Source organism: Anoplopoma fimbria, chromosome 12 (genome assembly GCF_027596085.1).
Source record: "Anoplopoma fimbria isolate UVic2021 breed Golden Eagle Sablefish chromosome 12, Afim_UVic_2022, whole genome shotgun sequence".
In the NCBI taxonomy this organism is placed as follows: Eukaryota; Metazoa; Chordata; class Actinopteri; order Perciformes; family Anoplopomatidae; genus Anoplopoma; species Anoplopoma fimbria.
The window spans coordinates 11,168,944-11,191,595 of record NC_072460.1 but is presented as its reverse complement, the minus strand read 5'-3'; the positions used below and the strand labels follow the sequence as shown (position 1 = coordinate 11,191,595).

The window sequence follows — 22,652 nt, the reverse complement described above, 5'->3', positions numbered from 1 at the left end:
TACAGTGTTGTCTGTGCCGGTGGCGCCCCCTGCGGCCGGCAGCGGTACTGAACACCCAGCAGGACTCTCGCTGCGTTGAGTCAGTAGTTCGCAGAAGCTCTGCCGACTGGAGGGATGTGACCCCGGAACAGGACGCCCTCCTACAACAACACACCATTCAAACAGAGCATAGAAGAAAGAAAAGCTGGACCAGGAGGGGTAAGCTCATGTGTGGCGTTTTTCCCTTAACGAGGCTCACATTGTCAGGGGTTTCTGAAACGATACGTGTGTTTGATTCCCGGCGTCTACACTTCTGGCAGAGCAGCGGTACCTGGATGGTGTTTGCACCCATAGGAACTTCATTCAGGCTTTTGTCTCGGGCATGCTAGCGAGCTAGCTCGACTGGTTAGCATCTGCTGCTTTGCACAAATGTAGCAAGGGTTCAGTGGAGACTAAATGAAACGATTGGCAGGGCAAAATAAACGTGGCTTTTAAAGTCAGTGGATGTACCGTCCATGTATTTTCACCACGGCGATTATTGATCAAGATTCATGTCGAGTGCGCGTTGAAGGCTCGCTGCTGCTAGCACGAGCGCTGCTACAGTGTGAACGCGTCCCGCAGCATGATAACAAGATCCGCTCACAGGCATCATGTGTACACACAACTGTTAGGAAACCAACGCTTACTTGTGTTTTAATGTTGTTGGGTTTTTTTTTTGCTATTATTTTTTCAGTAAGAGGTTAAAGAAGAAGACTTTAAAGAAAACTAACGTGATCAAAAACTCGTAAATCTCAGCTACCGCGAGGTTGGGTTAGTTTGGTCTGCTTGTGACGTTACTAACATTATGATGATCACACCAGAGATTTAGCAGACTTCGTGTACGTGAAACACGCCTACATGTAGAGTTGAATCCAAACTGCAGACCCATGTGTCCCACTCACCAAACACCCACCAGTCAGCCAAGGTAATGATTAGGCACAGGGAACCTCCACTGCTGCCCAGACACAGAAGCTACTGTACTATGTGGCCCCTATTTTAAATAACATTTTTATTTTCACATAACTCATCATCATTGGTTTTCTATTTTTGGATCACCCATGGATGCATTGTGCCACGCTGCCTTTTACAGAGTCCGCTCCCCCCCCCCCCCCCCATGTCAGATAGCTGACAACCCTTTGAGTGGTGGAGCTGGCACCCTGCCGGCAGCGGGGCATTGATGAGTGCTGCAGTCAGTGGGTTTCAGGGTTTTGGCCACAGGCGAGCGTTCTGAATCCTCCTGCCAGCTAGCGGAGTTGGTCACGGACCACAGTATGTCAAGGCTGCCTTAGTTTGCACATTCCCCCTCGCTGGATGGATTTTGGAGGAAGATTAGGAACCCCTGGCCTTTGGTTCCTCACCTCCTCACGGCCAGGACAGGTGCCCTTCAGCTGCTGCTCGAGTCCCGAGGGCACCTCATCAGCTGCCCGCGAGCAGAGTTGGGGAGGGAGGGCTGGTTCATCTCCCAACCTCTTGCTCTGTGTTTGGCACACACACTTGTCAGCCCATAGTCATTTACCCGGCCCACGTTGTGGCCTGACATGATGATACCAGAGCTGCTTGGATCCATTCGTGGCTTATGCACCCAGAGGCCTCCAGATGATTCAGCAAGTCTTTATTAAAGAGTCAAACTTGAGAGCATAGCCATCTCTTCTTTTCACAGTTCCTTGTCCATTGTGCATATTATCCTGCACATTTGCAGTACATTGTATTGTTCCATCACAGGAATCCTATAACTTTAAGAATTTCATTCCCTGCCTTGACGTTGGCGCTTTTGAAATCACTTGCAGCCGCAACCCCCAAGGGACCAGCTTAAGGCAGCAGCTTCTGTTTCAATTCCTCTGAGGGACCCTGAGGAGTGAGCTAAGATGTTCTGAGATCATAGACCGGATTTAATTATGGTATATAGCTTTTTTAGTATTGTGAAAAACATTTGCAAGATCAGGTTGCCCAAATAAATTTATTTTTTTGCTAAAACAATGTCCTACATGTTCTTAATTGAACTATAGCATTACAAATATACAAGTTATTATTTGAAGCCTAGTAGAAGCTAAACATTTGGGATAAAACATTTTTTCTGTGGAGGAAAAGTTTACCTAGTGGCTTAAGGTATACATTTGTCAAATGCCTACTGTAATTGGGCCTGTTATCTACATAATGTGGCACAGAAATAGTCAAAGGACAGTTAAGCACACCCAGAAACCCAGCTATGAACTAAGCCTGTACAGTTGAGCAGGATTGTTTGAGTTCATGCCTCACGTGGTGACAACAAGACATGACCTACTTATCAATCATGTTTTCACAATCCAGTTCATCACCATTGTCCCCAAATACTGTAGCCATTGTTGTGCGCACTGTACATGTGAGGAGATGCTTCACACAAAGACAGCATGCAGATCTCCAGCAAGTCCAAGCCAGAGCTTTTCTGGTCTCTAATGTCTGGTTTCACACCCCAAGCTGCTCCGGCCCAGAGGGAGACAATCTGCTGGGTGTCCAGCTGGTTAAATGGTTTCATTAAGTCTCCTGCAGGTTTGGGTTGTTAGAGACTGGGTGATCGGAATTACATCACTATTAAAATTGTCGTAAGGTTTTCATTTTTCTTGCGCTAAAACATTTAGTTGATTGACAGAAAAAAATCCTATCAATCTTCAGAAATTTAATTATCAAGCTAAATAGCCATTAAGTGGTTCCCACATCCAAAATGGGAGTATTTACGGCCTTTATCTGTTTAACATCAATGTACATTTAGTATCTTTTAGATTTTGGGCTGTTTGTTTGAAAACAATTGATTGATTGCGTAAATATGTGACAGATAAATTGACAATCAAAATAACTAATACTTGCACCCCAATTTCTTCTTTACTGTTATATGGTGTCGTGACAAAATTACTTTAAGACAAAAGGTAAACAAGCTAATTTGTTTATTTGCTGAACTACGGAGCTGAATAAGAATATTGTTCTGTCCTAGTTGCAGTATGACTGCTAGTTGTTTTAAGAGGTTTCGTGAGATGCTAAGCCAGCAGAGAGAGAGAGAGTGTCCATGAGTGTTTGTGTGTGTGTGAGTGTGTGAGTGTGTGTACCTGCAGGGACACAGCTGCTCTGCAGAACCAGGCCAGGTTGTTGGCAGCTCAGCTGGCAGCCACACTAGACTTCCAGCTTACTGAAGTTACTCACACATTTGCTTGGGATGTAGGCGCAGCTCACGATTGACTTCTTAGTTATTTCTTTCCTTCTCGGTTTTGGCTGGGGAGTATTGACCTCTCAGGGTCTTACAGAGTTCAGGCTTTTAGCGGAATTCGTGTAAAGCTTAACTTGGTTTGTCTTAGAGGCTTGTTTGTTTTTCTGTTAGCTAGTGGTATTTGATTTCTTAAGCAATAAGACATTGTGCATTATGTGCAAAAAAATGTTCTAGACCCAAAAACAAACCTGACAAGTGGACTGGGCCATGTGTGAATGGTCCGGTGCACTTTGGCAGCCTCTGCCCTGCATGACCCTCAGCAAATGTGAGGGCCTATCACATTGCATACTGTAATCTCTGGCATTAGATCCCCTCTCCACTGTGTGGCCCGGCCAAGTGGTCCTCTCCACGTTCCTGTTTCTCAGAGACACTAATGGAAAATGATACACAATGTACATAATAAATCTCGAATGCAGTGGGCATGCAATGGATAGGTTTCTCTCTATTTTTCAAGCAGCATTACTAAGTATGTATGTACATAAGTATGTAATTTGCAGCCATGTGCAGTAGCCGTTTGAAATGTTGCAGTACTTGTAGTAAATGCTGAAGTTAACTGTGATTTCTAAATCACAATCTGATTTTAACCGTGGCTCTTTTTTAAAAAGGGCATATTCTGATGGTTATATTTTATTCATCAGTTTCCCAAAAGATAGCCACAACTCTTTAATGTTTTAAGTTTTATGATGTTAAAATTCTGGAGCATCAGTTTATTTATTTATTTCAGATTTTGCATACATTAATCTTAACATCCTCAAGGTATTTTATAAAATATGTGTACTAATATTTTGAGATTGATTCCAACAATATTCTAACCAACTACAGCAATATCAGATATTTAGTCTCCTGCCATGTGCTCGGGGACAGGGTATCAGATTGTAACTTGTGATAGCATAGTATTTCAATGCATTGCTCATGTGGTTAATGGTAATGGAATACGGGGCATTCTCCAATACACAAGTGATTGCAAGACGACCATCTATGATGCATAATTAAAAAAATCAGAAATGAATAATGTTTTTCATAATTAAATATACTATGAGTTTTTATAGACAACTGAATATTAATCAAACTACATATGTTGATACGCATTTTAAAGTTTTTATAAACACTACAGTGCAACTTATGTACTTGGATGCCACACAAATATTAAAACACCATAAACTGACACAAGGCTGAACTGCTAGAAAATATTAACTGTTAACATGGGTTCAAAGATTAAGCTACGCCTCAGCATCACACAACAACATATTCATTTCCATACCAATTAGGTGTCCCACCACTACCACATGTTCAGATTTGATGGCCCCTCGTTTTGCTTTTTTCTTTGAGATTTCTCAGTTCAGTATCAACGCTGCTTTGGTAGCCGGGCTGCCTCGAGGGGCTCAATGTCTCCACCCAACATGACAACACTGACAAGAGCCCAATACGGGCAGAGAGGGGGGGATTAGGCATAGATCGGTGTTAAGGAAAGCCTTTGATTAGGTCTGGAATATTAGCCGCATATGTCTGAGGCTGGCTGAGCATCCCTCGAGGGATTAGTGTTGAGCCAGCCCACCTCGAGAACCTTACATCAGGCACACACAAAGGACCCCTATTGTGGTCCTTGAAATGATTTCAGACATGTTACACAGAAGAGCGTGTTCATCAGAATAATGCGAGAATGACCCAAGTATGCTAAACATAGAAAGGTTTCTTTCCAGAATACTATTTATAGGTTTTCAGCGGAGTTGTGTCACTTGCCATCTTCCTCTTTGTCACAGCATCCTGATCCAATCTATTTGTAGGATTGTTTTCCCCCATATCTTTAAGCAGTTTTATTAGATTATTCAGTGGATGTGTCAGATTTCATACAAAAAGCAGCTGAGGTCTAATTGTCTGCCACATGTTGTCCAAATGGACCCTGTTGTTTGACATATTCAGACATTATCCTCTATAAATAGAATCATTTGTCTTCCCAGAAGAGGTTTAATCAGAACACAGTTTGAAAAAAACAAAAACATTACAGAAACAACATGCCAGTCTCTCACAATCTTATTGGTCATTCTGTAATTTGTGAAATAAAAAGTTGGATGTTTGTAGAGCTAGTTGTACCAAAAATAGCAAGAAATTTTAACCTCACCATAAGCTCTAGGAAATCTCTTTAATGTCATTCTTTGCTATTTATTATTCACTTATAGAACAATGAAGCAAATAATAAAGAAACAACATCAATTATATATATATATATATATATATATATAAATAGTTAGTTGCAGAATTGTCATTGTTAATAGCCTATTTCAATATACAACCCGCTCATAATACACATGACACTATGACAACATACAGCATGGGATTTTTGGCTTTAAAATCGTGTTGAACTGGACTTTATCTTGACCCAGTGTGTTTTTTAAAATGCTGTAATCCAGCAGTGATACCCAAGGAGCCATTATTTAGAGGCTACGTCTGTGGCAGTGAGGCATTGTATGCCAGGCCACCGAGTACCATCTGCCGCATTGTTGGAATTATAAACATGGTTGGAAAGCTAGTTTGTTCAACAGGATTGCACGGTTGAAACTACCCGTTACGTAATTATGCACAATGTTAATCACTGTTGTATACATGTTGTCGTCCAGTCCACTGAGTACCAGAACTGTACTGATTCCAGTTCTGTAGCTACTTTGCTGCCCAAAATAGTCATCTACAAATGAGTGTTTTCCGCTCCTTACAGCCTGAGAAAGAAAAGGTGAAATCCACTAAAGAATGACTGCTTTCCCTTTCCTCTTTTTTAAACTGAATCTCAAACATGTCCAACAATGGAAGTTCGCTGATCAACCTCATTTCCATTTCCATGATGTTCGCCCTCTCTTAGAGAGATTCTCCCTATGGGATTTTGCATGCTACGTTTGTTCTCCTTATAGCATATATATTGCTGTGAAAGTGGGATAAGATACAATTAGTTTTTTTCAGGCTGGTGTAAATACAAATTGCAACCCTCAAACACAGCAGCCTGGGCAGAGATGGTACTAAATATGGCCAGTTTTCAAACTTCAAACGCAAAACATCAGAGGATCAGAAATGCCTCAGTCATGAAAGCAGTAGGCCTATTTATACAGATGATGAATGCCGAATAAAAATCAGTCTTTTGTGCAGCAGCGGACGGGAAAATGGTTAAATTGTCAAAATAGGCCTGAATATTAATGGATGTTTGGTACATCATCCTTGTCTTTTAAAAACAATCTCAAGACAAGATGACACCTTTTGACAGTTAGAGTAATGCTGTTCCCTTCAGTCACTCTCTCCTCTCTATCCAGTCACACGCAGTGACTGTTTTATTCCCAGTGAGCTTCTGATTCAAGCCGACTGGTGCTCCTGAGTTTATGTCATGCTTCATTCTGTGTGCCGTCACACTGGTAGGTCTCCCCGCCTTGAGTCTTAGCTCTTCCATTTGTCTGCTGAAAAGGAGCTTTGAAACTTGATCAAACTGCTGCTGATATGAAGACACTGCCACCCCCTTCACCCTCTCTCCCAATATCCTCCCAATAGGTGTACTGAGCAACCGACACCAGCAAGATCTTTTCATGTTGCTTTGAGACTTCAGCAGCTCTCCGACTAAACTCTGCCTGACGCTGAGGTGCAAGAGAATAACTAATGTACTCATCTTTCCCTCATTCAGCGTCCCGTGGCCACTAAAAACAGACGTGAGGACGAAGTCAAGTGTTATTTAGTTGCATTAAACAGCCACCAAAGGTCGCCATAATTATAGGACTATAGGCAGAAGATTGGGCTCCAGCTGCTCTGATCTGGATGAATCCACACGGTCACAGTGGCACCCTGACGCCAGCCAATGGCCAACGGTGCACCATTCATCTGTCTCCCCACTCCGGGCTCAGGGAAGTGGGGACGACGAGCCAGCTCCTCAATTAAATATAACCCCACATCAAACGGCCTGTCAACATGCATTAGTGGTCCTTTGTATAGATAAGAGGCCAAAATAAATTGCCAGAACTATCATAGTCTGTGCGGCTCCCTCTGGCTTTTTATGAAAGATTCTTAGTCGAGAACAAATCCTGACTTGCATACTGATATTCTCTGCATGAAATCTTGTTTTTCTAGACCAGATTTATCTTTTTAAAAGATATTTTTCTTCTCTATGAGTAATTTCTTCCTTTAGCTATTTCAATTAATACATTTAGGCTGAATGTCAAGCCACGCTGAATGCCTCACCTTGTTGGTGTGCTGCAACGGAGATCTAATGCGACAACAGCTGACCTTGATGTGTGTGTGCTATCACAGCGGAACCTATCCCTTTTCTGTCATCCGCGTTAACTTTGGCAGCTCCTTTTATCGCCTTCTTCTCCCCCCCCCTTTTTTATTTCCCCACTGCCTATATTTTGCATCTCTGCAGACAGACAGAGAAAATAGGTCATTAGTTAGATGGAGAATATGAGATGGAAGGAGCAGGCAGGGGCGAGATCTGTGTGAAAAACTGCCATGCAATATTAATGACAGCCATTCCCGCTGTGAAGTGTCAAATCTGCACTGTGACTGCGCTAAGACACGGCTTCTGACTTATAATATCATCACTGTTTTTAGACTGTGTGATAAGCATTTTATATATATTTATGTAATATAACAACAGTCTGTATCATTGACTCTAAAAGTAGTAGTGCTGTACGTCGGAAAAGTCAGTTTAGAAAAACACCCGATAATTGAAATGCAGTCAGAATCATAGACCGTATAAGAAGTGGACGTAGTCACAGTGACATCACCAATTGGTTTCTGGGCAGCCATTATGAAGCCTCGAGTTTGGCATTTTGGCTGCCGCCATCTTGGCTCTTTGCAACCACAAGTGACAGGAAACATGTTCATGTTTACAATGTTTACTGAGGTAATGAATCCAGTGAGAAGTCAGGTAATTATCTTATAGACTTCTATATAATCAGACTTTTTGCAACCAGAGGAGTCGCCCCCTGCTGGCCAGTATAAAGAATGCAAGTTTAAGGTATATTGCATTTGCTTCACCGTTTAGAACCTGAAATTGCCGCCTTTATAAAAACCACATTCACACACATACAAAGAACAGAAACAGTCACTATTTAGCTATCGCTTTCCAAGCCTGTGGGGATGATTGTTCTCAATCAGAGAATCCGTCTGTCGGTTTATGTCCTGTCAGATAGTGTGGCCGAAAGAACCCCAGTCTTTAAATATTTTTTAACTTCTAATAACCTTTTAGCTGGGATTTTTTGCTGTTCTTGTGTAACGTTGATTTGTTTGTGTCTCCAGAGCCACAGGAGCAGGGGGGATGAACCGCGAGGAGGCCCCGGGGAAGTCTCCTGAAGACATGTACGTCCAACAGAAAGTGCGGGTCCTGCTCATGCTAAAGAAAATGGGATCAAATGTAAGTGCCAGTGTCTAGATTCATGTAGCAGCAAAAATAAAGTTTAAGCGGTGCTTTTTCAACAGCTCTTGCACACCATCAAGAACAAAAAACATTATTACCATTATATCATTATGTCAAAATGTCTGTATCATTGGTCGGATGTAGAGGAGAATAGAATAAGCTTATATACATGCTATGAAAAGAAACCCACAAAGATCGGCTCCATTCGAGTTGACTATGCTTTAGTGTAGAGTAGTGTGGCACATGTCTATTCTGTTGCAGAGGTGAGTACAGTGGGCAGACTGAGGCCTATAATTAAAATGAAATTGACATTGACTGTATTCTTAATTGTATTGGTGGCCTTCTCAATCAATCCAAGTCCCCTGTTGGTCACTGTATAGCAGCATGGAAACCAAAGTTTTTGTCATTTCTGGAGAAAACAAAAACAAATAGCAGCTCTAGATATTTGTTATCTGTTCAGCTCAGATAGTGAGAATAATCCAGGTACAGAATGACGTTGTGGAGGAATTGCGCAGAGATTAACTAATTCGGAGCCTCTGAAGATGAAAGAAGCAGAGAAACCTTAAGCTTTTTAAAGATAAGCAGATTTAAAAATGAAAGAATTCATAGTGTCTTTAAAATAGTGTGGAAAAGAAACCAAAACGTCACAGAGACAACTCCCCTCTACTACTCTCACATCACTCTGTTGGTCTTTTTGAACAGCAGAAGGACTCAGTCCACAATCTGGTTCCAGCATGCAGACATCGTCAGTAAGAAAAATGAGAACCCTAAAACGAGGCATCGTTGCCATACCTGCCTGATCAGCTGTTCATATTTCTTACTTTGATGCTGTAAATGCTCAGTCTGTGAGGACATCAGATCAAGAGTGTGCAGTTATTTGGATACTGTTGCACAAGTGTTATGTGATTATTGTCAAACATTCTCTTCATTAAGATAACTTCTGATACAGCTCAGAGCTGGCGTAATAACCTAGTCACTATTGTCTGTCTAGTTCAAATATAAATCAATTTCTTACAGAAGTATTTTCATAGGTTTGTTGCTATCAGGTCATTTTAGTAGGTGTTGGTTTCCAGGCAACAAATAAGTGTTTCCAGAAGCTAAAACCACAGCGTTGAAACACTTGTTACCAGGAGACAACATTATAAGATGCTCTACTTTCAGTGACTGAAAGACTGACTTTGTGATTGTTAGCACTGCAGCAGAACCATGTTTTCTCTGATCAAAAAAACATCTCTTTCACTTACTAAATGAGAGGAAGGGTCAAATATTATTATGACCTTAGACAGAGATGTTTACCAAAACACAAATGGAGTGTAAGTAAAAAAAATACATAAATTATTTCTTTTTTAATAACTAACTCAAAACTAATATGCGCCTACCTATGGGAGAATCATTTTGATTGATATTATTATGAGAAGAGCTTACATGTGTTCTCCCTCGAGATAAAAATGTAGATTGTTCTTGTTTAAAAACTTGAAATGTCACTTTGTTCCCTCCTCTTCAGCTCACGCCCAGTGAAGAGGCTTTTCTCCGGAATTACGCAGGTGTGGTCCACAGTCAGATGAGCCAGCTACCACAGCACAACATAGACCAGGGTAAGGCTGTGACACACGCCGACACACAGACTCGCACACATCTAAAGTGCTGTTGAAGGTGTAAGTGAAGAAGGCGTTTACGAGACACATTTACATCGGCTCTCAAACACCACCTTCCCATGGCACAGAAGTGCTACTCGGCCCACACAGAAAAACACGGGAAAATCCCTCCACACACATCGCTCCTCTTGAGTCCTTTAACTCCAGCAGGCCAACGGGTTTCCTGACTGTGCACTGACGCTGAGTCAGCGACCAATCCAGCACTGTGAGATTACTCACACAGCAAACAGCGTGGCTGACTGGAACCGAGTGACTCACCCTCTGCATGGGTGCAGCGCTGTTTTCACCGCTGCCTCTCACAAATGGCAGGGACAGAGTTCAGATATCGATGTGTTTATATGATAAAGCAAATCGCTGTTCGTTATGGTGGTTGTAAGACTTGTACGATTGACCTTACATATGATGGTCATGCTTTTTCAGGGCATCAGGGGGTGCTGTTGAGCTTTCTTAATCTCCACAGATTTTACTTTTTTCAAACCACAAGAGGGTGCTAGATGAAATAGAATGGCATGTGTGTGGAGAGAGAGAGGCTGCGGTTACCTGGAAAAGCAGCAGCAAATTGTTTCATATTATTTTTATATATTCTGTAAGTAGACTTATCAGCTGCTTTCCAGGCTCAGTCCCAACACAGCTGTGAGATAGGAGCCCTGCTGTCCTCCTGTGTTAAACCTGCGGGGGCCCAGGCCTTGCTTTGTCTCTTCTGATATTAGTCTCTCAGGGGAGCTTTAAGTTAGGAATATTGCTTGAGACAATTTGCCTATAATGAAGAGTTATGTCTCCTTGTCCTTTCTCTGCAATGAAGTCATCAGCGTTGTTTGAATTGATAAATATGTGATTTTACAGGGTATTAGGGAGGAAAGTAAAAGGCGCAGTGACTTTGTCTTTTAGTCCTTCTCTTGTTTTGTTTTTTATTACATTTGTTTTAACCTACAGTGTGACAAAATTGTGTAGTCACATTTTATTAAATTCAGGCAAATGTGATGCATCTTTAGAATTTGAATGTGCATAACTGCGTCGTGGGCATGCAGTGTGGATTGCATCATTACAGTGTGTTTCTTCATCAAGCAGCAGAATATTATGGCATCAGATGGGAAGGATGGTGTCAAGCCTTGGAAATGTGCAACGTCACAAGTGAGACCAGCACAGATATTAAGTTATTCTTTTTTGAAGGATGTTTTTGGTCTGTTGAAACAACCTCAAACTAGCTGTCAGTTGGTGCTACGTACCCTCTGCCTCGGTCTTCATGCCCTTTAATAGATACAGGACTCCATGTCTCTGTGCCATCAATACTGCTAGGAAGAGCCTCATTTATTATGGACGAATACGACTGGTGAAAGGTGCTCCGACTATGCCCTATACATCACCAAAATAGACACATTTAGTGTTATTTGGCAGTCTGCCACCCTTCTCAGTGTGCCAATAAATTATTTGTGGTGTGGATCTTATCCAAAGTTCTGTGATTAGGCACGAAGATTGCTGAGAGTTAATCACTTTTAAATATTCAGCGCTGAAGGACAGCAGTTTGTAGGTATCAGCACATTCAGGATCCTTTTGAGGTAGCGTGAAGAGGAAAGTCCACTATTTGATCTCATTATCTGGTAATAAGGGGACAATAGATGAAAGGAAGCATTTTATTGCCTAGCAACTTGCACAGTCATTGTGCCTCTTTTATATGTCATTTTACAGAAGCACAGCTTGCAAACCAAAAAATTACTGTGTGAATTATTACAGAGTGAGATTTTATTTGATTCTATTCAAAATATAGGTAATTGTGCAAATTATATTCATTCATTTTGGGGAAAAGACATTGACATTGATTTAATTTCAATGTGTTAATTATACTGGACACGGGTGTGGAGGTAAATGAGGTTGTACTCTCTGTGGTTCACTCTGCTTTTCCATCACCATTCTGTATGCAGTAGTAGTACTGTCTGTCCCAGATGACCATCACGCAGTGCAGCAGCTAAAGCAGACCGTCTGTGACTACCCAGCAGATTTCCAGCTAAAGGTTGTTTGTCTTGGTCTGATCGTCGTTGACGTGTCTGCTGGCAGCAGTTCCACCTTCAGACTGAATACGGGCCTTGTAGAGTAGCTTCAATTCATTCAAATTTTTTCTGAACAGGTTAGCTTGGGAAATATTTTTCCATCTTAGGAAGACAATTTCAAAGCATAACGTCATCAATTTTGTTCTGAGTTGAAATGTCTTTTGAAAAAAGTCTATTTTGAACTGTGGACATAACGTCCAGACTGCTTTTTGATGCCATTTGACGAGGCTGTTTTCAAAAGCTAAATGCCCCTCCTGCTCAGGCTTTGATGGAAATAGCTTACTATTGGTTCGGTTATAAAGCACACTGTTTCCTGTCATTGCTGTTCAGCTTGCTGTTTGTGAAGTGTAATAATTTAGAGTGGATGACTCACCCCTTTCAGGTTGTGAAATAATAATTTAGTCTGCTACTTTAAAGGTTTATGGAATATTTTATAGGCTACTCTTTATACAATATTAGTTGTTTCAATGTTGTTGGATTAGAAAAGCATTTAGGATATTACTATTATAGATTTTTCAGCCACAATATCCAGCGGTGTGAAACTGAGGACGGTTTGGACATGCTGATGCAGGATGCTCCGTTACCAGCGTCCTCAAGGGATCTCAGTGTAGAGGCATAGTGTCACGTGTCAGACGCAGCCTCATTGATCGAGTGGCGGCATGCTTAGAGGGCGCTGAGGGCACTATCCCCTTGTTGAGACGCACTCAGATATCGATTCCTCTAAGTCAAGGCCGGGCTCTATTCAGGAAATGTTAGATAGAAGTGTACGTGTGAGAGCAGACTCAAAACTAATGTGACAAATGGATAACATCATTCCTGTTGTCAGCTTTAGCATATTCTGATAAGAAAACCAAATTTGCAGGTGTTGCTGTCTAATCCGTCCATCACATGTGACTGGACTGATTGAAATGTTGCTAAATCACTGAATCATTGCCTCAAGGTCTGTGCAACTGTCAATTTCTAATTCTGGGTTCTTCATTTAAGAAAAAAGAGAAAAAATAAACTGGGGGCTTGCCGCTCATATTTCTTTTATGTCTATGGGTCACATAATTTGCATTTCGTATGTTTTAATTGGCTGATTACCATACATGCAAATACATAATCTTGTTTTGCAATTTTAATCAGGCCAAAAGGCTCTGGAGCGTCTTTCTCATTTAGCTTTTTTGGCTGAAATACCTTGATGTAGCTGAGGAACGGAGGGCGGCGGACGACCAGCATGTTATGTTTGAACTCTGTTATTGTGATTGTAAATTAAGAGTGAGCTCATTAAGTGGGGCCTGTTTTAGTGTAAATTACTCCTTTTTGGAGTAATACTGAATACTGTCTGTGGTGCAGAGTTTTTAGAGCACAATATGGGGAGAACAGAAGTGTTTTTCTTTACAACCAGGCTGCTGTTATTCCTGATTAACTCTTATTCAAGGCTACTTATGACTGACGACATGTCACATTAATCAATAGACTTTGTCAGAGACCCACATAAAGCCAGCAATCTCAGGACTTGTTATCTTGTCTAATTTGACAAAGAAAGTTTACTCCTCCCCTGAAGGATGTCTGAAGGCCTTGACAAAAGAGGATAGACGAGGATGGGGTTGTCATAGCAACCTTGGTTGTCCCAGGAAGGCTAAGGTTTCCTGGGGGCTTTGGTGTTGCTACTGCAACGTGCTGCATCCGTAGATTGGATAAGGTGTCATTAGGGGGCCTGAAGGCAAGCTGGGCTGCTAATTACACATTCATAGTGTGATATTACAATCTCTCACAGTCTGTCTCGTACCTTCTCTTGTTGTGCAGCCTATCAATGCACAATCTTATTTTTTATTTTTTTTTCTGTGTTACAGTCCTGTATAGTCAAATCTTCAAGCCCACCTTTTTAAGCAAAAGCCATGTGACCCGCCTTTGTTTGGCGACCCAGGCCGGGACAGAGTGGTATCGATTCTAACTTTATCTTGTTTGTCGCTGCAGCATGAATCAGAGCCAACGACTCCGATTTATGAAGTGACTCATCTACCGACACACAGAGACTTTTCTCCTTAAATACGCTCTCACATCTATACCTTGAAATTAATTTCAAAGCTAGTTCAGTCTCTGAAATATCACTGTGTGAAGGTAAAAAAAACTGTTGACTGGCAAATCTGGCATTCAGTGTAAACAATAATTTGCATATGTTATGTACTTAATGAGATTTTATTAGATGTATCCATTCTGTTCAAATAACAGAATTGAATTGATGACATTCCCATCTTTTTTGGACACTTCTATAAATTGTATTTTATTAAGATAATACTTGAACCCAGAATCATTACATTAGTGGCAAAAAGTAATGGAAAAATAGAATAAAATGAAATTCATGCCGAGTCGAAAAGAAAGTTTTTCAATGGAGGGATCGCGTGTCTTTATCCTCTCAGCTGACCCTGCACAGATCAGGACATTAAATGATGCTGTTCAGACTAATAACTCTTTGCTTGATCACTGCAACACTGGAGTCATCATGCTTCTCTGCTTATTCAGACAGGAGGGACTTGAGTGACTCAGCATGGTGCTTTTAACTTCAAACAAACTCCCTTTGGGTTTAATTTCACAGCTATATTATCCATAGAGGTTTCATTGGAACTTTGTGTGTTTTTAGTTAATTTCAAGCTACCTTTTCTCAACCACATATTGATTTACAGAAGTGTAAAGAAAGACTTTGTTTGCTTGTGAATTAGTTTTGGTGAATAGATGGCGTCCTGGTTCTGGCTGCATTCAGACGAGGCTAGGGATGCAACTAATGATTATTTATTCATTAATCTCTTTATTTTTTCAGTTAATTGATTCACTGTGTGTCTATTTCCTGTCAGAATAAATTCAAAGCGCCTCCCAGAAAATCTCCCAAGGTGTTTAAAATTGCTTGGTGTTTTTTTTCCCCCTAATCAACAGATAGACAGACATTTTTGCGTGTTAAATGACTTAACAGTTGCTTAAATGTTCAGTAACTAGCACCAGCATTGTGATGGTGCATATGTGAATCTGAGACACATTTTCGCTCTATCGTATTTATTATATTTAAAAACAAAAACACTCTTTGACTATATAAAGAAAATAGTTCTACTTTAACCTCTATGGTATTTCCCTGGAAAGTCCATTTTCCGAGGCTTTTTTCCCTCTGAGTATTTATTGAGGACAAATCGGATGATATGCCTGTTGTTGCTGTTATTTATGTAATCCACCGTCCGGAGCCGCTCTGTTCACCCCCACCAGGCTGGATGAGTAGGGGATCAGTGCACAGTGGAGGGAGGGGCCGGAGAACGGACCGACACAGAGCCGCATGCTAACGAACGAGCTGTTTGCTCATAGGCAGCAGCAGCCTGCCGTCTTCTGATGCAGCCTGCTTTTTATCTGTCGCTAGGCAACAGCTTTGAGGGACCTGATGTCTCCATCGTGTTGGCTAAAGCGTGTGCGTGCGTGTGTGTGTGTGTGTGTGTGTGTGTGTGTGTGTGTGTGTGTGTGAGGGCGAGATCCGCACATGACTCTCCGTCAGAGTAAAGCATATATAGCCCAGCCATCCACTTGGCTCTGTGGATATATTTTGAGAGCATTTCTGCTGGTCGTTCGGCTCCAGTTGCACACTGTCTGACATGTTCTTCATCTGAACTGCCTGTTACACAAGGGGTTAACTTATTAACACTACCACAAAATGATTTAGACTGCCATTTATTGTGATAAATGAGTGTTATTGCAAGTCCCTGCCACAAAAACATCATCTTGAACTGAAGTGCTGTTCAGCAGTGTAGCTCAGGTCGAGTTTCCTATTGTGTGTCATTACATAATTGTCTCTTGTTCAGGCATGATTATCGCTACGTGCTGTCTCAAAGCGGATGAGATTCATGCCATTAACTGAAGTCGAACAACATGGTTGTGCCAATTTTTTAAAACCAGTTTTACGTCTCTAGTTTCTTCTCTTGCTGCTGCTTTTGGCTTCCTTTTTCTGCCATAACCTCATTCGGCTGGCCAATGAGCTTTCAAGAGGAACTTGAGGAGTTCATATAAACAAGCCCCCCTCCCCCAAAAGAAACATGGTAATCATCTTCCCAGTAGAGATAGCCAAATGAAGCACAAAATTCTGTGTTTGGAGGGTCTGTGCTGTCTGATGAGGAGGGTCCGCCCTTTGTGCCAAATAGATGTTGAAGCTCACAGTCCCTGGCCTACTTTCATATCTCCACAATAATTAAATCTCACAAGCACTCGAGGGCTGTAGTGTGGAGGATTTGTTTTTTTTATAGCAGACATGGGCGAGGTGCTGTTTGAGATCCTTAACTGTCTGCAAAGGTGTGGAACTAAGTGTCGATGACATTTATGTGATCGTAGCTTGTCAAGTGTTTTTGTTTCAATGCATGAATCGTGCTTTCTGTAGGCTATGGCTCCAAGTTGTCAGTTGCCCCTCAGCGAGATGCTGCTGTATGTACTTTGTGGTCTCAATCAATTTCCTTCCATTACCAAGAAGCAAATGCAGTTCACCAGGCTGCCAAGCATGACAGTGCAAGAAGGACTTAATACTCTCTCTACTAATCTCTCTCTCTCTCTCTTCTCTCTCTCTCTCTCTCTCTCTCTCTCTCTCTCTCTCTCTCTCTCTCTCTCTCTCTCTCTGAGTCTACAGACGGCATTGCTCAAATTGAAACTTCTGTCGAGTCCTTGAAAAAAACACGAGGCCTATATAACAGTTGGATAAATGAGGCGTTGGAAGAGAATTGCGTTTATTTTACGCAACAGAATTGTAAAATGTACATTAATTTATCGGAGAAAAACTTTCTCAGCAGGTGTCGACGGACCCAAATGACTTGATGAATCGCAGTTGGCAACAGAATAATGAGTGATTCCTTGTTAAACAAAAGCCGGCTGACAAAGTCTTATTGTGCAGCTGGGAGGACCCATTAGTAGACTCCACCTATACGAGACTGTAATTATCGGTTTGTCTTCATTAACTCGGTGAAAGTGAAAGAGGCACAAAAGGAGAAAGAACAAATCCAACCCTGTGTGCTGTAGATAATTTCAGTGTCTTTCCTGTAAGCTCATTGATTCCTTTTTCCACAGCGTAGTGAGGTTAATATCATCGGCTGGAATCTAGTATTGTTTACTCACAGACAATCTTGTGCGTCACAGCCTTGAGCTGCAACGACAGCGGAGATTGAATGGCAGTGAAGCCTCAGATCTGGGTGTTATCAGGTCAGAGCAGGATGCTGCTGTCAGGGCGATGTGATGGCAGGCAGTGGCTTTTTAAACAACAGGTGACCGTGGGAATAGATGAAATGACCTGATGGCACCAAAAGGGATTTTTGACAATGTTGTATTCTTTCTTGGCTTTTGGTCACAACTGACAGGATCTACAGGCTATGTCAGGATCCAATGACCTGTAGAAAACGCTCAGCCACTTCACACTTTGCAATGAGATCTGTTTTGGATGATTTGATCACAAGTGAATAGTTCATAACATGTTGAAGACTTACTGGGATTCAAACAACATGGAGACATAAAAGGCTGTGTAGTACGAATAACCCGGTAAACACCAAAGGTAATGCCCTCCCCTAAACCATACACCATGTGTGTTTTGTGAAAAAAACGAAAGCAGAAAAGCAAAATCTGATCCCGGGTTCATTATTGCAACACATTTTTGCCCCTTATGGATACATCTGAATGCAGATCTCCTGTGTGATTATGTCAATCTAAGTGTTAGGTTCACTTGGACAGAAATTCCCTATTACATGTCACGCCTAGTATCGATGCAAAGCAAAGAGATGAGACATTTCCTGTTAGTCATGGAAGTAAATATCATTTTTCTGTGCTAGACGTTAACCCCTAAATTGTCATAATCTCAACTACAACACTCCCCAGACACGATTAGTGAATCAACTTGTATAAAAGTAACATAATGTATTGATATTATCCTCTTTGACACATTGAAATTGGAAAAATTTCTTATCAACTTCAGTTGATAAGAACTCACACATTCGGCATTTCAGGATGTTTGGTTTATATTATGTATCAGATTTTGGCCCCTATTATAAAAAAGACATTAGCACTTAATTTTCTAAAAAGCCGTAATTAGGACAACAGAGTGAATTAGATTGTCATTCATCTCCAAGGATGCCTATTGGTGATGTTTTTGGGGCATTGTTTTCTGTTTCAGACGGCTGTGCTGGTTAACATCTGTCTGTGTCATTTAAATACAACTAGACACCTGTTTGGAGGACTAACCTGTCAATCTCCTCTTGGTTCTCAGGTGCAGAGGACGTGGTGATGGCGTTCTCGCGGTCAGAGGCGGAGGACCGGCGACAGTGACCCTGGGCTCCCCCTTTCTACCCAGCTGCATCCCCCCCCCCCCCCACCATCCCACCATCCCCCCATTCCCTCCCCGCACGTGATCCACAGCAACTCCACAAACACGACACCGATGAGCTCAGGAGAGGAGTGTCACCCCGGGGGGGACAGAAGAGGAGGGGAAGAGACACCAGGAGGTGGCTGCCTCGCTCTCCCCCCTCCCCGCCCCCACAGCCTCTTCCATCCCCGACTCCTCCTCATACAAGCTGGCGCACCATTACCTGAGATGCACTCAAGTGCTTCGCTGTTGGTTTGAAGCCTCAGCAACAAGGCAGTCAGTGAAAACACTCACAGATTGTGTGGATGAATATCAAATGTAGTTTTTTCTTTTCTTTTTGTGGGTGGGTTGGTTTATTTTGTATTATTTCATCTGTGTTGAGACTTTAGGCAGTGTTACATGTTATATCTGCTGTGGTCACTGGGGGAAGTGAGCAGTCAGCAGCTGATTGAAGCAAAGAGAAATATAGTTGTGGTCAAGCAGCGAGTGTGATGGTTGATCGTGTTAGGGGAGAGATTTTTAATTATTTCTGCTTACCCTAAGGGGGCTGACATTGTTTTGGATTTAGCTGTTGTGTTATTAAGGCTTTTGTATTCTGTCACACAAGGGGCCTCATTCATATACATCAAATGTGTATAAATAGAGGCGTTAAAGATGGGTTCGCCATCTCCCACGCAGATGTTGGGATGTTTGTGTAGAGCTTCAACACGTCTACTTGAACCTGCATGCTGAAGGCCAAGTAGACAAATAAAATCTAATGTATTCATAACTCTTCTCAGACAATTAATTTCACTTTATATCAAAATCCGGCCTCTTTAATTATCACCATCTTGCGGCAGAAAGTCATTTGTAGAACCCAGACACACTCATCGACTGCAGCTCCTCTGACCTCAACATGATTTCTAGGTATCAAACTTGATGTTCTCATTTAGAGGGAATTGCCTTTCTGATTAGGCATCATGGTCAAACTAGAAATACTAACAAAAAAACACAAAACAGTGAAGTCTGACTGACTAAAGACCTGATTTTTCTTTTTCTATTTGCAGTCTGACCTTTTGTTCACGTACAAATACTAGAATGATATCCTGATAGATATGTCATTAATACTCACAACAGGCCTGTCATTAATCAATCATGTTTAATTAAAGGGTTTTACAGAGCAGGATGACGAGGCTAGTGACATGATAGAAATGGAAAACTACGTTAAGGGAAGGGTACTTTCGAGCGCTTGGCATTTTCTTCTCCACAAATCTTCGCACAGTTTAATAAATGAGGCCCCTGTTGTTCTTCTGCTGCTTTATTTTCAACCATAGGCTGTGAGAGTGCAGCAATGCTTTTTCTCTTGAGGAAGGTGCAAAAATTAAAGACACTAGCAGACATAATCACATGAAACACAGGTGTACACATTCTCCCCAAACAAACACTGGTTTCGGGTTATTGTGACATGTAAAACCTTTTTTTATTGTACAGATAGTTTTGGGGAAATTGTTTGTGCCAATCTTTTTTGTTTGTTTTTTTTAATCTGTAAGATAACATTAACATAATGATTTAAGAAGATTGATAAGAGACGAAACGCTGTAGTTGTAATTTATTGTTTACTGAATTGACTTCCTCGAACACATCATTAAAGATGGAGAACCAGTAGATAGTTTAATGTCATCAGCAGTGGCTCTTTGTTCACACTAAACTCACAAACTCTACATTTTGAACTGCCTGTAACAAAACACGTGAAGCCAAACATTAGAGCTGTGTGCTATTTCTGACTGTACTGTATCTCTTGCACTATTATCAATGGGATATTTGCAAAAAATACATTTTGATATTTAGGGCAGAGATTTTATGTTTGGTTCAGTGGATAAAAAAAACAACAACTTTGTAGCCATGTTTTTTTATTTCTTCAGTGATTTAAAAAAAAAAAAAAGTCTTCTCTGTGTTAATTGACTCAACTGGAAAATTTCCTAACAACACACATGTTTTTCTAGTGACATGATCAATATTTAATGTGTTTAAGTACAGTTTGTCAACTTGTATAACTTAAAAATAATTGTAACGTAATGTTTTGAAGCCAAGCATGTCTGCCTCGTGGTTTATAATGTTCATTCATGTGGCCCTGAGGATCTTTGAGTCCTCGGCACATTGACAATTGTTTGTACATTCTTGACATTTGTGGAAGCTACTAGCTCTTTTAAAATGTTTCAGAAGAAAAAAAAAATCATTTTTGTATGGGTAAAATGTTATCCATTTTTTGTTGTTGGCAATAACTTCTATTTGAATGTCCTCAGCAATCATTGCGATGTAATCAGCCAACAGATCTATCACGCTGTCCGCCTATGACAAAGACATTTGTCTTTTTATGTTTACTCTTGTTTTTAAAACATTCTTTATTTGTCTATGCATTGTTTTTTTTCTCTCTCTCTCTCTAAAAGGCGTCTTACTGTACATTTGATCTATCAGGGTTGTTCTACAGCCTCCGTTAAAGTTGTGGGTGAGTGTCTGTGTGTTTGAGCGTATGTGTGTGTGTGTGTGTGTGTGTGCGCGTGTGATCATCATTGAACTTGCTACCGGTTTTGATTTTCAGCATGCTGATGAGTTTGACTAGGATCGATGTATCTTTTTACTGTGATGACCTGACGTTGCCTAATTGTTCTTTTTTTGCGTTGCTTTTGTATTTTATTTTCCTCTCAGTCGACATTGATTAGTTGGTTTTCGTTTTGTATGGCTGCTGACCATGTCTTGACTTAATGCTTCCAAATCCTATACCAACTGAACCATTAAAGATATTTTAAACAGTGAAAGGTTAATTTCCCTTCTTTTCTCCTTAATTCAATTAAACTTTGTCAAACATGCAAGAAACGAGATACTGATTCTTCAGTCCAGAATGACTGCTTGTCTTCAGATAATGCTTCAGATAAAGTATCCGTCATAGTCATAATAAGGGTAAAGTCATGGCTTCTTTGTTCCTGTTACTGTCTGTATGTGCATAAGAATATTATCCTTTTGTTCAGTCTGATAAGTGAATAATTCAGTTTGTACGACAAGTCTGCAAATTTGATAAAGTCTGAAATCTCAAGACCTTCGAAGCCCAGATGACAACAATCTCTACTCAAGGTCCACCTACTTCCTTGTGCTGTGGCCTTCGAACAAATCTCTCTTCTCAGTAAAACTTTAAAAGTTTAAACTTTCCCTTATTCTGCAATTCAAGGTACACTTACTTACTTGTTTTTTCCGAGCTTACAAATGTATAACAGTCTTCCGCAACTGTTATAAATTCTGAGAATTTCTGTAGAAGACCAAAAAGTTTGTAGAATTACAGAAAGTGTGAACCTTTACAGTTCAATGTCAAACTCGTTTGCTGAGATGAAGACAGTGTGACCTGGTCAAAAGCTCCAGAACAATTGAGAAAGAGGCCCTTGAGGGGGCCTTGTTAAGTAAGGATTGTGAATTTGTTTTAAAAAAGGTTTTAACCTTTTTTTATCATGTAATTATCATTTAAATGTTAGTTCTCATGCACATTACTTCATTCAGAGACAAACATCATTGGACAAAAAGCTCACTGTACCAGCAGTGACCCTGTATGTTAAAGGACTCTACTGTAAATCTGCTCATCACATAAAAACACTGACGTTTACCTTGTTAACTGACAGTAACTACCCACAGCCTTATACAGGTGTTCCGGCAGATGTTTATATCTCTGTCTGGTCATCAAGTTGGGACATGCGGCTCCATGTTCCTCCTGCACTAATGATGAACATCTGTTCACCGTTCATACGTTTTTATTTCACAGATGCATAAAAATCCTGCGGTTTAGAGGGAGCTAGCTTTGGGAATAACACGCCAGCTGTTGGCACATTTTTTAATATTCATGCACCACTTTACACTGTAGCTGTCATTTCTCAACAGTAAAACTTTCTCACAAGAACAAGTTGCTGCTCAGCATTCAAACGCTAAGCCTTAGTGTTGGATCCTGGTA

General features: G+C 41.0%; 1 protein-coding gene across 1 annotated transcript; it reads left to right on the top strand.

Annotated features, from left to right (window-relative positions):
- The first annotated feature begins 28 nt into the window (after positions 1-28).
- On the top strand, positions 29-18,676 carry ctnnbip1 (catenin, beta interacting protein 1). The gene is made up of 4 exons (XM_054609523.1): positions 29-198; positions 8,519-8,633; positions 10,141-10,231; positions 18,587-18,676. Exons 2-4 carry the CDS (start codon positions 8,538-8,540, stop codon positions 18,643-18,645), a joined length of 246 nt encoding a protein of 81 aa, XP_054465498.1. The 5' UTR covers positions 29-198; positions 8,519-8,537; the 3' UTR covers positions 18,646-18,676.
- The last annotated feature ends 3,976 nt before the right edge of the window (positions 18,677-22,652 follow it).

What these genes read in the sequence shown, in the direction of transcription:
- ctnnbip1 (XM_054609523.1), top strand. Translation starts at nt 8,538, where the DNA reads ATGAACCGCGAGGAGGCCCCGGGGAAGTCTCCTGAAGACATGTACGTC. An exon ending in TAAAGAAAATGGGATCAAAT is followed by an intron (nt 8,634 to 10,140) that starts GTAAGTGCCAGT and finishes CCTCCTCTTCAG; the next exon opens with CTCACGCCCAGTGAAGAGGC. An exon ending in ACAGCACAACATAGACCAGG is followed by an intron (nt 10,232 to 18,586) that starts GTAAGGCTGTGA and finishes CTTGGTTCTCAG; the next exon opens with GTGCAGAGGACGTGGTGATG.